We start from the raw sequence: 16511 nt of genomic DNA on the forward strand, positions 1-16511 counted from the left end.
CATGCTCCAGGACTGAAGATGAGCAGAACACCCTGTGCACTCCCCCAGAAGCATGCGCTGGTGTCTCCTTGCAGATGAATGCTAGTCCATTCCCTAATCCAGCCTGCTACAGTTTTCTAGACTAATTCCATTAACAACAGACACCACAGCCAGGAACATGGAACAGAGACCCTTCCATGTTCTGTTCCAAGTGAATCAGAGGCAGGATCACAGTGGCCAGGACCTCTGATTCTAGAGTCTGGCTACGTGGGTTAATCCTTATCAGCTGTGGGTTTGATCTAGTGATTTAACCCTGCTACATCTCAGATTCCTTATCTGGGCATAAAAATAGCAAACACTGATTTATTGGGAGGATCAAACAACAAAATGTCTGAAAAGCACTTTACACCTTGCCTTGCATATTGCTGACTCTGACATACTGAGCATTCAGCATACGTCTGTTGTTGGGCGAGCGTCTGCATGAACGGTGCAGGCACGAAGAGGAGGTATGGTACCACTGGGGAATGTGCACACTGGTCTGAGAGTAAGGGGCACTGGGGAAGCTACTGATGATTTAGGAGGATCAGAGTAAGTGCAACAGGGAATGGCACACCTAGAAAGATGTTCTGGAAGGACTGCTGAGGCAGGAACAGGGGTTGGATTGAACCTAGGTGAGACTAGGAGTGGGGAGAAAAGATTAGGTGGCCGTGACATCTTCTGGCTGGGCAGAAGGCAGGGCCTGCTCCAGAACCACAGAAGGGTCTGTGGACAAGGAAGGGTGGAAGATGCAGTGGGGTGGGGTCACCGTGGGATACGGTCAGTGCGTCAGTCGGTGGAAGAACAGGGCAGCCTTCTGGGAAGAGTACATGGATTGCATGAATGTAGAGTACAGTGAAGGCAGGGAAATTAAAGCCATTTTAAAGCATTTCTTAAGAGTCTGATAACAAGCCTTGCTCACACCTGCTACACTTACGGGATGTGAATGACCTGTGACTTCCCTCCTATATCCAGAGTCATCTTTTCACACATTTCTGATGCTTTCTAACTGTCGAGGAATGACGTTGACTCCCTAATATCCACTTGCCCTGACGTGTTTAGTCCAAGTCAACTGCAGAGATTTGACTCCTTTTTTTTTTTTTTAAGAAAGGGAGAGAGAGTCAGGGGAAGAGGCAGAGGAAGAGGGAGAGAGAATCTCAAGTAGACTCTGTGCTGAGTGCGGAGCCCAACACGGAGCTCGTTGCAACAACCCTGAGTTCATGACCTGAGCCAAAGTCAAGAGTCAGACACTTAACTGACTGAGCCACCCAGGCGCCCCTCGACTCCTTTTTGTTTTTTTCATTAAAGATTTTATTTATTTGACAGAGAGAGACACAGCGAGAGAGGGAACACAAGCAGGGGGAGTGGGAGAGGGAGAAGCAGTCTCCCCGCCGAGCAGGGAGCCCGATGCGGGGCTCGATCCCAGGACCCTGAGATCATGACCTGAGCCGAAGGCAGACGCTTAACGACTGAGCCACCCAGGCGCCCTATCGACTCCTTTTTGATAGGAAACATTTACCAGGGAAATGGATGGGATGTCACCCAAACAGTGCTTTTGATCAAAATATTGGATTTCACACTTATCTGAGGTCCAGCCTCAGTTAACACTGACTGGTCTCCTATTGGCACCCACCAAGCAAATATTTTCATAAGTTTTTCCAAGAGAAACACATACAACAAATGGAACTTTCTGGGCACAGCTCATGCATCTAAGGTCAGACATTTCCCTTCTCCATCTCCTGGCCCTGGCCTCAGCAGCCATGTCTTCTCCCCTGGGCTTTAGGCTTTTCCAGAAGAGCCAGCTGCCTTATCTTGCTGAATCCCTGCTCTTGCTTTCTCTGATTACTCTTGGTGCTGCCACCAGTGGGTCTTTCAAAGCCTATACTGGTCTTGACACCCGAGGTTGAGACCTCTTATGCCTTCCCAGTGTTCCTCCATGACAACCACATGTATCATGGTGGCCTCCAAGGCCTCCACACTCCGGCCCCTGTCAACTTTTAAACACTCCCCTGCTTGCAAGTAAAGCTCAGCATCAGCCCAGAATGTGCTTCCCTCACCCGTCCCCTGGTTCACGTCTCCTCAACCTTCAGATTTTGGTTCACATGTTCCTTCCTCCACGAAGACTTCCATGATCCCTTAGACCAGATTAGGCCCCTCAACCTTCCCTTCAGCACATTTATCACAGATTTTTGATTAGGTGTGAGATTCTTGGAAAAATGTCAGTCTCCTCCTTCTGGCCCCACGTAGGCCCCCTTGTCTATATTCAACCCCTGCTGTACCCTCAGTGGCGGCCACAGGGCCTTGGCAGTGCGGAGGTGCTCAGCGCACGGGCAGCAGATGGGTGCCTTCCCACCGAGCGCGAACAACACTCAGGAGGGGTTCTGGAGGGTTACTCCGGCCTCTCCCAGAGTTTGTGTTCTGAGATGCAAACAGCACAAATGTCGTGTCATTGTCTCCCACAGGCCTTGTTAAAAGTAACAATATAAAACATAATCTTCCCTCAGATGTGGCCAGCAAAGGGTAAAACCACAAGTATTTCAGGCTGTCAGGACAATGTAGAGATAAAAGACAAGCGATTAATTCCAAAATTAAAGTCAGCCACTACTCAGCCTGTCAACCAGCTTATGCTGATGGTTGAGAGATGAAATTTTAAAAAAGAGGGTACTATAGCCAAAAGTGGTTCTTATTTTTATATAATCTTAAATTTAGGAAAATCCATTGTGTGCTGACTTCAGGGGATAAGAAGATGAGTCAGCACATTTCTTTTTTGTTCTCCAGCCTGATTCAATAAAAACAAAACCCCAAAAGCTGCGTCTGTCTCCTTACCATGAAAGACAAGAAGAGGTCATGGACTCCGCTCAAGGGGTTTCTGTTGGAAGGACTGGCTGTCTAGGGCTGTGGGTTTTCTTTAGTGGGGAAGACTGCTCACTCCTTACCTTTACAGTAACATGGCTGAAGGCACAGAATGGGAGCAAAGGAAGGGGACAACGTTGATGCTAGATTACAAGACATGTCGTTTTCTTTATAATTGTACAAGCGATATGTGCTTCCTGTTTTTGGAGGCTTGGAGGTGCCAGTTAATTTATCCTCCAGTTGCTTCACCTACAAGAACTAGATTCAGAGTCAGATGAAAATCAAAAAACACTTTCATGTTTAATTACCTTCAAAAAAAGGGGCTTCTGGTATATTCTGTTAGAGGCTACAACTTAGGCCTGGGTGGAACTGAAGCATTGTACAATTTCCCACCTTCACCCCTACCACTCCGTTCTTGCTAGCCAAGCCTTGGGGCCCATCTCAGAGAGGCTGGGGCTGCAGAACCCTATTTCTGAGAATACTCCATGGAGGGAATGGGCAAGCCTCAGCCACCACTGACTGAGGGAGGACAGCAAGGCTAGACTCATGGCCCTTCCAGACATGGGCTCTTCCCGCTGCCCAGTGAACAGGGACCAGGGTTGTTGGGCCTGCATGCTCCCACCTCTTCTGCCTATAAAAGACACTTCCATGTGGAGGAGTGAGGGATGAATAGAGGGATGGGGTAGACATTTGCCTGTCTATACACTGACCTTGTAGAGAAACAAGAAGAAAGAAAACATAATCCTCCCACTCGCCATATATACACAAAAATCACAGAAAATAGAAAAATCCAGAGCCTCCCCACACAGAGATGGCCATTGTTAGCACTCTGGCACGCTACCATGTGGCTAGTCTCTAAGACAGCTACCTTTGTAGCCTACAGCCCGCACTGTCCGAGTCCCTAATCCTTTGTCTCTTCTTCTCTCTTATCATATTTGTCTCTCCACATGAGGAAAAAGGAAAAAAAATTGCCTAAGAAAAGGAAAATTAGTAAGGGAGATTGAAACCAAAACCACAAAACTGGTGGAATAACTTTGGGAGCATATCTTACACATTCTGGGTGTGTCCATGCTAGAAGAGTGCCACTCGCCCTCACATATGATGGGTAAGTGGAGGACTCAAGCTTACTGTCACTGCATTGCTCAGATCTCTTTTTTCTGTTTCTATCTGGAACAGCAATTACACTGTGAAGACAGCCTTAGTGATAACTATAAAGCATATATTAAATGAGAGCATCCTAGGAGAAAAAAGAGGAAAAACCAGAAAGTCAAGTGTGAAATGATGGTGCCAATGACTGGATCTGAGGTCGATCATCGGATCTTCATTTTTTACCTCCATCTTTCTCCTGGACTCCAGATTCATATACCCAGCTGCCTATTGAACACCTTTACTTGGCTGTCCCACTACAGACTCAATGGGGACAAACCTGTCCTCACTGTCCCCTCTGCCTTCTCAAACCAACAACTGCTCCTTAATGGTGCCAGTGAGAACACATGGCCCGCTGAGCACCTAAGCAGAAGGGACTGAGCACTGTTGGTGACACCCCCCTCATCCACTGTCACCGGATTTTGTCTCTTCTGCCTCTTCAAGTTTTCTTTACTCTGCCCAGTTCCATCCATTGCAAGGCTACTTCTGTGGGCAAAACCTTCGTCAACTACACTAGGTCCCTAACAGATTTTCTCGCCTCTGGTCTATCAGCGATTCTGCCAGTCTGCCATTCCCCACCCATAAGAGCTCTTATAATCTACATGATAAATACTTTGGATTATATTTGAAGAAATGGTATCAGTTATAATAATACTTTTCATCTAGAGATACTAATACATTAAATTACATTATTAGATACACTGATGTTGAACTATTTTTGCATTCCTCAAATATGTACCATTTGGTCACAAAGTAGTTTTAAAAATATGTGCTGGATGTGATCTGTAAATATTTTATTTAGGATTTTTGCAACTATGTTCATAATTGAAACTAGTCTATAATATTCATGTTGCGGATGCTCTTTTTCTGATTTTTATAGTTCCTCTCTCCTCCTTAAAAAAAGAATTCTCCGGGACTATTTGTTCTTTATAGGTTTGGCAAAAGTTACCTGATAAAATATTTGGGTTTGATATTATTTTGGGGGGTGGGATTTAAAAAACACTATTTTTGATTTAATTTATTTATATAGTTATATTTACATTTTTGTTTCACCTTGAACAGCGTTAAGAATTTACATTTTTAAGAAAATGGTTAGTAATGTTGATAGCATTCCTGTGATTCTCAAAATCTCTGTATGGCAATAGTTATGCCTGTCTTTGTGTTCTTAATACCATTGCTTGGGAATTCTTCTTTCTTCGCAATTAGATTTGTTCTTTATTCATTTTACTAATATTTTCAAAGAACCATCTTTTGGCTTGATTCTCTCAATTTTTTTTTGGTCTTCCTTTTCATTAATTTCAGCTCATCTTTTAAAATCTTCATTTCTGAGAGAGGTATATTTAAATCTCCCTCTCTGGTTGTGGATTTGTCAGTTTATTTTAATTCTTTTGATTATTGCTTCACAGATTTTGAGGCTATTTTACTGGTACAGATAGGTTCACAGTTATTTTACCATTCTTTTGAATTGTTCCTTTTATCATTAAGTAATCAACCCTTTTATCCATAATAATGCCTTTTCTCTTTGCCTGAAGATCTAGCTCGTCTGATATTAATGCTACGACAGCAGCTTTCTTTAAGTTAATATTTGTCTACTATATATTTTCTACTCCTTTCACAATCATTTTGTATTTTGAGTGTGAATCTTGTAAAAATTATGTAGCTGGATTTTAAGTTCTAAGCAGATATTCTGTTTTTACTTTAACAAACAGGTTCAATCTATTTACATATAATTAGATTATTATGTTGACTCATTTTTATATAATTGTTTTGTGTTTTATATCTACTCTGCTTTTCAAATCCTTTTCCTTCTTTCCTGCCCTCTCCTGAGCTGATACACTATTTTTGTTCACCATCGATTATTTGGAATTATATGTTCTGCTTTTCTATTCTTTTAAGGGTTATACTGAAATTGGCAAGATATTTATCAAAAGCTGAAGTTAATCTGTATCTGTATTATTGTCAAGTACAATACAAATTCTTAAATTGTTCTAAATCTATTTGCTCATCTTGTCTTAAAACATCCAAATTTAGTCATTATTGTTGTAATTATTATTTTAAATAGCTTACTTAAATTTATTCACATGCACTTATTTTGCTTACTATTGCCTCTGATTCCTACCCTTGCCTCTTGTGTTCCATTTCTTTCTTCCTGCAATAGCCCCTTTGGTAGATACTCTGTTAGAATTTGAGAATAGTAAATTCTCTTGTCTTTGTGTGCAAATGTATTTTACTATTATTTTTGTAATTTTCCCTTGGTTTTCTGAAACTTTAATTTTGTAGTTGCTGACAAGAAGTCTGTTGTGGGTTTGCTTGTCATTTTGTACAAATGTCTCTTTTATCTCAGGTGGTTTTATGATTTCATCCTTGGTGGTCTGCAGTTTTACTACAAGCCATCCTGGTGGGAATTTATTGTTATTCTTCCTACTTGGGATGCATGTCTTTCTTCAATTCCGGGACATTCTCATCACACTCTGTTTAAACATTGCTTCTTTTCTATTTTCTTTCTTTCTGTATCTTCACTCTGGAATTTCTTTTTTAAAAAAATAGATTTTATTTATTTATTTATTTTAGAGAGAGAGTGCACGAGTAGGGGGAGGGGCAGAGGGAGAGAGAGAATCTCAAGCAGACTCCGCGCTGAGTACGGAGCCTGACGCAGGGCTTGATCTCATGACCCTGAGATCACAGCCTGAGCCGAAATCAAGAGTCAGACGCTCCACTGACTGAGCCACCCAAGTGCCCCTTCACTCTGGAATTTCTATTAGTTCTATTCTGTTGTCTTTAAAATATTTACAAATTTGTCTGATTTTTCTATTATCTTGCATTCCCAGAGGTGCTGGTTCTCTTGTTATTCTTGTCCACCAATGCTCACTTATAGTGGCTTTTCTCACTGTGTGTTCTGTAATTTTGATTTGGGACTCATCAGTATTCTTTGTTTTTGGCATGGGCGTCTCATGATCTGAGCCGTAGAAATATCTCTACAGAACTATTTTGGGTTGGCTTCAGCCCAGGGGACCCAGGATTGCTGATTTGGGACCAGTCAGGCTATGATTGGTCCCAATATATTTTTGAGGTCAATATACTGACTGGGAATTACATTTCTATACAGGTATTAGAAATTTAGACACTAGTCCACCCCACTGCAAACATATACTTATAAGGCTAGCTGGGGTTTCAATTTCTCTATTTTTTATGAGAGCTTTCTTCAATCCAAGATACCTTGAGACAATTCTCTTCGTTGTCCCTTCTCTGGACTAGAGTTTTTCTTGTCCCTTTTTCACAGAGGAAGCAGCTCTCTGGGGGCCCAGTTTTTGTGGACTCTCAGTTGTAGGTGCCCACTTCTCTTGCCCCAAATCCCAAGCACCAGGTAGCCCTTTGAGGTCCCATGACCCCAACTCACCAGCCTACTGCTCTGAGCTTACATCCCCTCTTTGTTGCCGCCTCCAGGGATTTCCTGGACTCTCTTTTAAGCTTGACCAGGTATTAACAAAAGTTCATAGACGGTTATATTTTATCCAGGACTTCTATGTGCTTTCTTCAGGCTGGAAGATCAGTATGAGGTCATTCCACCAAATAAACTGCTATGAGTCTGAAGGTATCAATTTGTACTTGCCACGTGCCGAACACGTGATAAAGAAACCCAGTGTTGGCGTAGTTCACAGAAGGGAGAGATCCCTGCCGATACTCACAGCTGCTTGACCACACTTCAGCTGTAAATGGAAAGCCTTCCTCTAAGCTAATTCTTTTTAAAACAAATATCCACAGCTTTTTTTTTTTTAAGTAATCTTCCTAGTCCTCAGAGGGCAGCAACTCTCCTTAAATCCCTATATTCACATACACAGGCTGAGCACAGAGGGTACCCAGCAAGCACTTGTTAAAGGATCAGATAAAATTAGCATCTTGTCCAAGTTACATATAAAACTTCAAATACCAGGAAAGCTAAAAGGTGATAAAGGTCATATTATAGTAACAACCACGATATAGAACTATATTATTTATGGTGGATTTATCATTTATATAAATAAGTGGCTTAAACATTTATTTATGATGGATACACTTACAATAGGTAGGTTGCATTTCTAATAAGTGGGATACATTTATAGGTTCACCAGAATCAGGTTTCCTTTGAATTTCTTTAAGATACTTAAAGTGTAACACAGCTAAGTTCAGCCCAGGGATGACTGCTTTCCAAGCCATCTTGAACTTTTGCTACGTTTTCTAGAAAGGATTTGCCTAACTGAGCATCCCCTAGTGATTGGAAGGTGGTTTCAAGATGAGCCATACCTCCAAGGCCTGTCCTGGCACAAAGCTGGCCAAGGCCAAGTTTTCCTGGAGCTAGGATGCAATGCCCAAATCCTGAGTGATGCACAGGCTCTTCATGGGATCTAAGTGAAGAATCTGGGCGTGTGACTTTGCTAGGATAAAACAGCTGCAAAGTGCAAGCCCAGATTTGATAGCACGGGATCATGGGGGGTCTTGTTGCCGGACTTACCGTGTGATTTCGACTGAGGGAGATATCAGTGCCATCTTGCAGATAATGAGTTTCTGTGAAACTGCTAGCAATGAGACCTCTGTGGAAAAACAGAAACAACACAAAAAAAAGATGAGTGTAACATCGTATTGATAGGTTGCTTGTGAGTTTCTAGGCCACTGGGCGGCCAGCATCTGACCCATCCTTATTTTACAGATGACCCAATAAGGCTCCCAGAGGACGTTCCACCCTATTCAGGAAGGAGGTGGGAGGAGACCCAGGCAGGTGGGATTCAGACACATGTGCTTCGCACAACAGCGCCCACATTACATGTGGAGCTTCCCCCTCTCTCACCTCATTCCTCCAACACACTCCCAGGCGTGTGCACACCCAGCAACACATGCACACAAGTGCACGTGCATGCTGGAACGTGCAAAGAACACACACTCTTCTGCAAATCGCATGTGCAGGTTTCCAGGTTGGGAGAATTACCTGCCTGGCTGTCACCAGGCTCTCCCATCTAGAATCAATGGTGGCGCCACCTATTGGGAAAATAATTCTGGGTCCACAATATTGCCCCTGCTGATATTTCCTTGGGTGAGAGAAGCAGCTATCGATATGGAAATGTCAAGGAAGAGCTCAGAACAACAATGAAATGTTCAAAGCAGTGCTACAGGAGGTGAGGAAAAATGATTTCGGACACATTGCAATATCAAATTTTTAAGATAAATTGAAGGGGAGAGGAGAAGCCCTCTTTATCCTAACTAAAATTGTATGTGGTCCACTAGATCTTCATGGATGAGAGTCAAGCATGAGCTTCTTTACGTTTTAAATTATTTAGCCATTTCTTTTGTAATATGCGCTATTTTCTTCTTTTTCAACAGAACTATGACAGATAGTTCCTGTGCTCTTACTGCATGTGAGGTGCTGTACTAGCGGCGAGGGTACCTAGGTAAATAAGGACACTGCAGCCTGGTAGGGTGACAGAGGAGACCCCACCCAGTGTGCGGAGGGCGGCCACAGAGCGAGGCACAGTCTCACTGGGCAGACGGAACATGGTAGGTGGGATGTTGCGGAAGGAGGAGGCTCCACACAGGAAGCCTGCCTCTGGAGCAGCAGTTGGCCAGACAAAGGAGGGGTGGGAGCAGGAGGGAATTCCAGGCAGAGGATGGCAAGGCCAGGAGACTTAAGGTCTGAAATCTGGGGAGCTGGGTGGGTGCGAGACGGGGAAGGGTCCCTGTGCATGGAGCCTGGGGTGTATCTGCCTGGGCAATGAGGAGCTGAGAACTGTCTTGAATACTGGACTTCGCAGGAGGTACAGTGCCTGCCAGTGATGCTGTCTCCCCCCAGCCCCAGCCTTCAGAGAACGCGCTTCACACTGTTCATTGTGCTGGGGGTCGCTCGGCTTCCGGTCCAGAGATAAACATGGGATCCAAGCGAGCCCGTCAGAAATCCTCCCTACAGCATGCGGTGAGCTGGGACCTCTGGGAAGAAGTCTTGTCTCCTTGTTCTCACAGCTCCAAAAATATGCTCACTGGGCTTCCCTCAGCCTGGTCCCTTGCTTTCCAAGGACGCTGCCCAGGGGACCAAGCCATCACTCGGCTCTGGCAGAGGGGAGAAAGGGGGAGGCTTTCCAGGTGGGCGGGGGACCCACTTTGCCTCTCCTCTTCCCCAGTAAACCCCTCTCTTTGGCTTCAGTTGGCTTGAGTTGGGTTTTGCAACCAGAGCGCTGACAAACAGGGAAGAGACATAAGTGGGAAGTTTTGGACGAAACAGATAGGAATGTTTTCCTTACAGTCCATCTCTCCAGTTTCTCTCCCAGCCACGCCCAGAACTGAAAGCAGCCTCCCTGTTTTACATGGATTTCCATATATTTAGGATATGCCCGGCTTCAATCAGTTAGACCCATACAGTGGTCTGACTTGTGCTCTGCTTACCAGACTGTTGGAGAAGCGTGTGCCAAAAACATACAACAGACGCTCCCTCCCACTCACTGACGAAGGCACATGGACCCTCCTGCGCTGCCCCCCCTCAATCTGTACTGATCATGCTGGGGGGGTTAACCTCCCTGTTGCTTTTGGTCTCAAATCCCCATCTTCTAAGTATCCCTCCTGTGAGCTGTCAGACGACCCTCTGGACAGGCTCACTGTCAGGGAGACTGCAGCCCTGCTGGGATGGGCAGGGGCAGGTGGGGGAGGTGTGGGAGGCTGGTGACCTTGACTGGGATAGCTGCAGGGGAGGCCAAGGAGATGGGGACAGAAAAGGTCAATGAATCTTTCCAGAGGGTGGTTCTGAAGGGAAGCAGAGAGATGGGGTGTGAGGTCAAGAGGCAGGGGCTTGAGGGGAGAGGGTCATCTAAGGGGACAGGCTGGAGAAATGGGGACAGAGAGGGGGTGGGTCAGAGCTGCACAGAAGCCTGCAGGAAGATGCACAGAGCAGGGGGGGCGGCGAGGAGGAGCCAGGAGCTATGGCCTGCGTGGGGCAGGGCCTGTAACAGCCTCAGTGCTCCTGGTGAAGGAGGGGCTTGGTCGGCTCCAAGATCACAGAGAGAGGAGAAAAAGAAAAATGGAATATGATTCAAGTTATAATATTATTACTTCTATTATTTACTGCTTGCTCATAATTTTATTATTTTGCTTACATTTTGTTAATACACTTTAGTAATTCCACTCTTGACAGTACTAGATTCTTATTTTGAATGAACCTAATACTAAGAGGAGTAACACACACAGGAATTTGTAGAGAGGTAATTTATAATACAAAGAGATATCATTTTAAGGCTTTCTAACCAAAAGCTAGTTTGAATGGATGTCCAAGAAGAAGACTCACTTCATGTAAGAGAGACATGGAAAATCTTCTAGGAAAGCCAGGAATTGGAGAAGATGAGGTTTTGGTAGACGACAGTCAGCAAACTTGTGGACAAGAGGAATTTTGGGGTATACCAGCAGAAAGATTAATTGTAATGCTTTAAAATGTGACTCTGCAGTAATACAAAGACCCATGAATACTTCAGCCTTTAAAAACCTACTGCTTTATTGCACTACTAGGTATTTATCCAAAGGATACAAACATCGTGGTTCGAAGGGACACCTGCACCCCAATGTTTAGAGCAGCAATGTCCACAACAGCCAAACTGTGGAGAGAGCCCAGATGTCCATCGACAGATGCATGGATAAAGAAGATGTGGTGTATATATTCAATGGAATATTTCTCAGCCATCAAAAAGAAAGAAATCTTGCCATTTGCAACGATGTGGATGGAACTAGAGGGTATTATGCTAAGGGAAATAAATCAGTCAGAGAAAGACAAATACCATATGATTTCACTCCCATGTGGAATTTAAGAAACAAAACAGAGGAACATAGAGGAAGGGATGGAAAAAAAAAATAAGATGAAAACAGAGAGGGAGGCAAATCATAAGGGGCACTGAACTCTAGGGAACAAACTGAGGGTTGCTCGAGGGGAGTGGGTGGGGGATGGGGTAACCTGGTGATGGGCATTAAGGAGGGCACACGATGGACTGAGCACTGGGTGTTATATGCAACTGATGAATCACTAAATTGTGACTCCTGAAACTACTAATACTATGTTAACTAAATTGAATTTAAATAAAGAATTAAAAAAAAACCAACCCTACTGCTTTTCCTTGTTGTCCTGATGTCACTTAAACAGAAATACCATCTCAGTCATACCCTGAGCTCTAAAGAATTCTTAAGCATCACTGCAGTTTCCTTTGTTGAAAGAAGGGGAGGCTGGCTGCTGAGTAATGCCCCAGCTTGTCCCCTGAAGCTAAGACACGGATGACACTCCTTTTTGAGTTTTTCTCATAGAATCTGGGAAAGAACTGGCCTTGAGCGCAGGCGCAGGGACAGCACCGTGGGTGTTAACCTTCTCAAAGGGAGGGAGGCACACAGAACAGATGCCCAGGCTCCATGGGCGTGGCCAGCACCCTGAGCTCAGAGGGGCTGGACAGGCTCATGCCTCAGTTTCCCACAAGGGATTGGGATAGGAGATGGAGGACAGACAGCTGGCATGGCCCCTGGGGCCCCTCTGCAACGATCAAGCCATGGGTCTGTGCTTCCACACGGGGCTCCAGGAATTGGGGGTCCATAGGCCACACACTGCACAATAGGACCCATCCCACTCTCTGTGCTGAGCTCCTCCCAGTGCCAGACGGTCCGGTCCACCTCATGCTTCCCTTGGGCTGCGAGGAGCTGAGGGCAGTGATGGGCCTGTCCAGACCCCACTTTGGGATCATGCACTCCCCTGCTTAAAGCCCCAAATGCCTTCCCACTGCATGGGGAGGCCTTCCATGCTCTCCAGGTGCTCACAACCTTACCCTCCCAACACTCCGTGACTGCTAGTGACTCTGTCTACCCCAGCCAACACTGCCTCCTGGCACGTTCTAGAACATTTCACACCCTGTTCCACTTAGAGCCTTTGCATTTACCCTGCCCTGTGCCTGGAACATCCTCCACACAGTTTTTCGTGGGGCTGGCTCCGTTTCATCTTTCAGGTATTAGTTAAATGTCTTTGCAGAGGGTCCTTTCCTGATCATCTTCCCAGAAGTGGCCTCCATCACCGCCACTCCCCACATCACAGAACCCCTTTGGTTTCCTTACTTGTCTATAACCTCCCAAGATTCTAAGCCGCAGGAGGGCTCTTTGCCCAGTCCAGGCCCTGTGCCAAGCCCTTTATATGCATCTCATTGAATCCTGATAGTGCCTACTCTCTGGCTCTGTGGGTGAGATCCCGTTTTTATCCCAATTTAAACAAGGAAACTGAGACACCGGGAGGTTAAGTGAACCAGCCAGGCTCAGCCCATCCGTGGCGGCACGTGAGTGGTTTTGGGGTAGAACCTGCGCTCGTAACCACGGTCTTTACAGGCTGCTCAGGAGCTGTTGTCCTCAGTGTCTGCAGCAGGTGCTGTGCTAAAGGGCTGGAGAAGCACGTGTCAAGGGGAAGAACACATGGGCGGATGGATGGATGGACGGATGGACGGACGGACGGATGGACAGGCGAATGACTGAATTTCAGGAGGATGCTGCAGGCATAGTCTTTTTGTCTAGGGCTATCCCCTCCCAACCCAGGTATCCCATGTTTCATGTCTTTCTTAGGGACCACAACTTGCTGAGGAACCACGGTTGAAACAGAGAATGTGCTCACTTGAGGCTTTCTAAGATGTGTGTCTAATTTAAAAGGGCTAGAAGTCAAAGGTCCTTTGGGAAAACAGAGGGGCAGTCGGACAATGGCCATATTGGAAATGCAATAGCAATGGGCCCGTTTCCTTTAGATTTCCCCAAGGAGAAAATCCAATTAGATGGATGCTCTGTGTCAGCAAATGAAAACAGAAGGTGAATGCATAATTTCATGAGAACTGCTTATTAGATGAGTTGATCTAACACGGAATTCTGTTCCTCGCTACAACAGAAAATAAAATGCCAGGAGTTGATTTTGCTATTCTCCATATGTTTTGTTATTATGAATGACACCTCAATATTCTCTCATATAATATGTTTTGTGCTGGGCGTCGGGAATAAGACACCCCCCAAACTCACCATCTGGTGAAGGACAGACCCAGAGAGTGAGGAGAGCTCCATGATGGCGATATGCCCAAAGCACTGGTGGAGTTCAAGGAAAGGCTTCTAACCCAGAAGCCAGCCTGAGGGATGTGGTACCCAAGTGAGTCAAGGAAGATGGGGAAGAAGAAATCAGGTTGAGAGGGGATTGTGATGTGGGAAATGGAGAGGAATGAGGAAGAGAATATTCCAGATAGGGGTAACCACATTCGCAAATGCACAGAGAGGACAGGAGGAGCATGCTAGTGGGGGATGGGCACAGGAAATGTGAACCTGTGTGGAGTTGCAGGTGTTGGGGTGTAAAGTTTGTAGTAGGGAGACACACTGTTGCTCAGATAGGCAGGCTGGGGATTAATCCTACAAGCTGCAAGTGTTGCTGACCTTATTCCGTGCAATGGGGAGCCATTAAACTTCGCAGTGACCTAAGTAGACACAAGCTTTGGAGCTAAAGGCCACTCTGACAGCCATGTAGATAAGCCTTTGGGGGGAAAAAACAGGGGCGCCTGGGTGGCTCAGTCAGTTAGGCGTCCAACTCTTGATTTCAGCTCAGGCCTTGATCTCAAGGGTTGTGAGTTCAAGCCCCACACTGGGCTCCATGCTGGGCATGGGGAGAAAAAAACCCGAAAGAAACAAAGGCAGCAAGAAGCTAGTGTGAGCATCCAAACAAATGACCAGACCAATATATGAGCCTTTGGGATGGGAAATTCAGAAGAGGGCACAGAATTAGGAACCTCAGTTGACAAGTGAGATGGGTGGTTCATACAGGACTGAAAGGAGACGGTACGTTCTGTCCTGGCCACGTCGAATGTCAGGTACCTGGCAGACATGCTCGTGGATATCCAGCAAGCAGCTGACTCTCTGAGTCTAAGGTTTAGAGAGTGGCTTGGAGTGAAGACAGAGATGGAGACAGACAGCACATGCTTTCTTTACAGGACAACAGGTACAATCTCATCCTTTCCAGTCGAGCACTGTATTTTCTAATTTCAAAATCTTTGGGTATATCTGGCTAGAAATGATCATTTATGATTTACATTAAAACACTGTGATGTAGATAATGTTTTTCCTTATAAAATATCTTACCTTTCTGAAATGATTTGTGTATTGAAATAAAAAAAAATTACCCCCAAATTGCCTTTTTTAAGTTAGTATTGCAATGATCCCACTTTAAATTTACTATTATATAATTTAGTTCTATAGTTTGAATGAGATGGATTTCATCGAAATGACATATTTTATTCCCCAAAGCATAGGAGAGCTGGAAGAAACACCTACTCATTTTTACTTCTGGGATGGCTTTCTCTGTCCTCCCTCCATTAACATCTCTCCCGTGTTCGGCCAGGACTCTGTTATGGGCCTTTCCTTGCTCTGCCTTGATTCTTAGTGACTCGGTTTCTCTTGCATTGGGTAAGGGGCAGAAACTACATCCCTAAGCTAGCAAAATGCCTAACACACCGAAGTGCTTAATAAACCGATGACAGACACAGAATCATTAGTATAGAAAAGCAACCCAATTTGGACAGAACGTGTTCAAACTAATTGGATCAATTAAAAAGAAAAGAAACGTGGCTCCAAAATGTGGTCACCGATCCTGGAGGGGGTCTGGGGTGGGGGACAGTCACATTCACTCCCTTGTTATTTCAAGAATTCTAAATGCTGTCAGGTCATCAAGACCAACCTTGACAACTTGTCACCAATTTCAATTTCAGAACTGTAATGAGGGAAAAGCAAGCTTAGAGATTGGCACCAATTATTTAGAATATGAAAAACTCATTGATGACATGTCAACTTTTTCCTATATTTCTTTGAAGACTATACATATGGTTTAAGGGCTTAATTATTCTGTGCAGCATATTCATGCAAAAGCATCACAAGACAGCTCTTGTTTGTCAACTACACTAGCAGGCACTGTGGATACTTTGCAGTTAAATCGCACGCACACTCGTGATCTCTCTAGCAAACCCATTTGGTATTCAAAGCATCCAACCCAGTTTTTTGCTGAAGATTTACTTCACTACAAGTTATTATTCCACAAATTACCAAATCATTCATATATAAATTTGGGTAATGGTTTTCTTTACAAGAATTTGGAAATACAGCTCTGAATATGTTCTTATGAGGGATAAACCATCTGGAGCTTCAACAAAATATAACACATAATAAAAACCCAAATTAAAAATCATGATTAGGATTTTCCCAGTTACTAAAATGAATATCCTTTATAAAATGATCTATTCCTCAACCAGAGCTAAATAAATATAGAGAAAAGATCGAGAGGAAAACCAATATATACCCAGACTGGATGCTTCAGACACTGAAAGTAACTCCTAGTTTTCCGTGAAAACTCTGCAGTGGCCGGAGTCACAGGACTCCTCATGCTCATGTCATTGGCTCTTCTGGGCTCTTTGATGGAGAGATCAGACAACTGAATAATTCTCTATAAAGACAGTGCA

The 16511-nt window shown here is 44.6% G+C and overlaps 1 protein-coding gene across 2 annotated transcripts in view; it reads right to left on the minus strand.

Moving 5' to 3' along the window:
- Positions 1-16511, minus strand: part of LOC116643982 (disintegrin and metalloproteinase domain-containing protein 12-like) — a 583570-nt gene that overhangs the window by 128799 nt on the left and 438260 nt on the right. For both annotated transcript variants that reach the window (XM_032423146.1, XM_032423141.1), the window contains one exon: positions 8504-8582. In XM_032423146.1, the coding sequence (XP_032279037.1) occupies positions 8504-8582 (79 nt within the window). The remainder of the gene's footprint in view (positions 1-8503; positions 8583-16511) is intronic.

Source organism: Phoca vitulina, unplaced genomic scaffold (assembly GCF_004348235.1).
Source record: "Phoca vitulina isolate PV1807 unplaced genomic scaffold, GSC_HSeal_1.0 scaffold28, whole genome shotgun sequence".
NCBI lineage: Eukaryota > Metazoa > Chordata > Mammalia > Carnivora > Phocidae > Phoca > Phoca vitulina.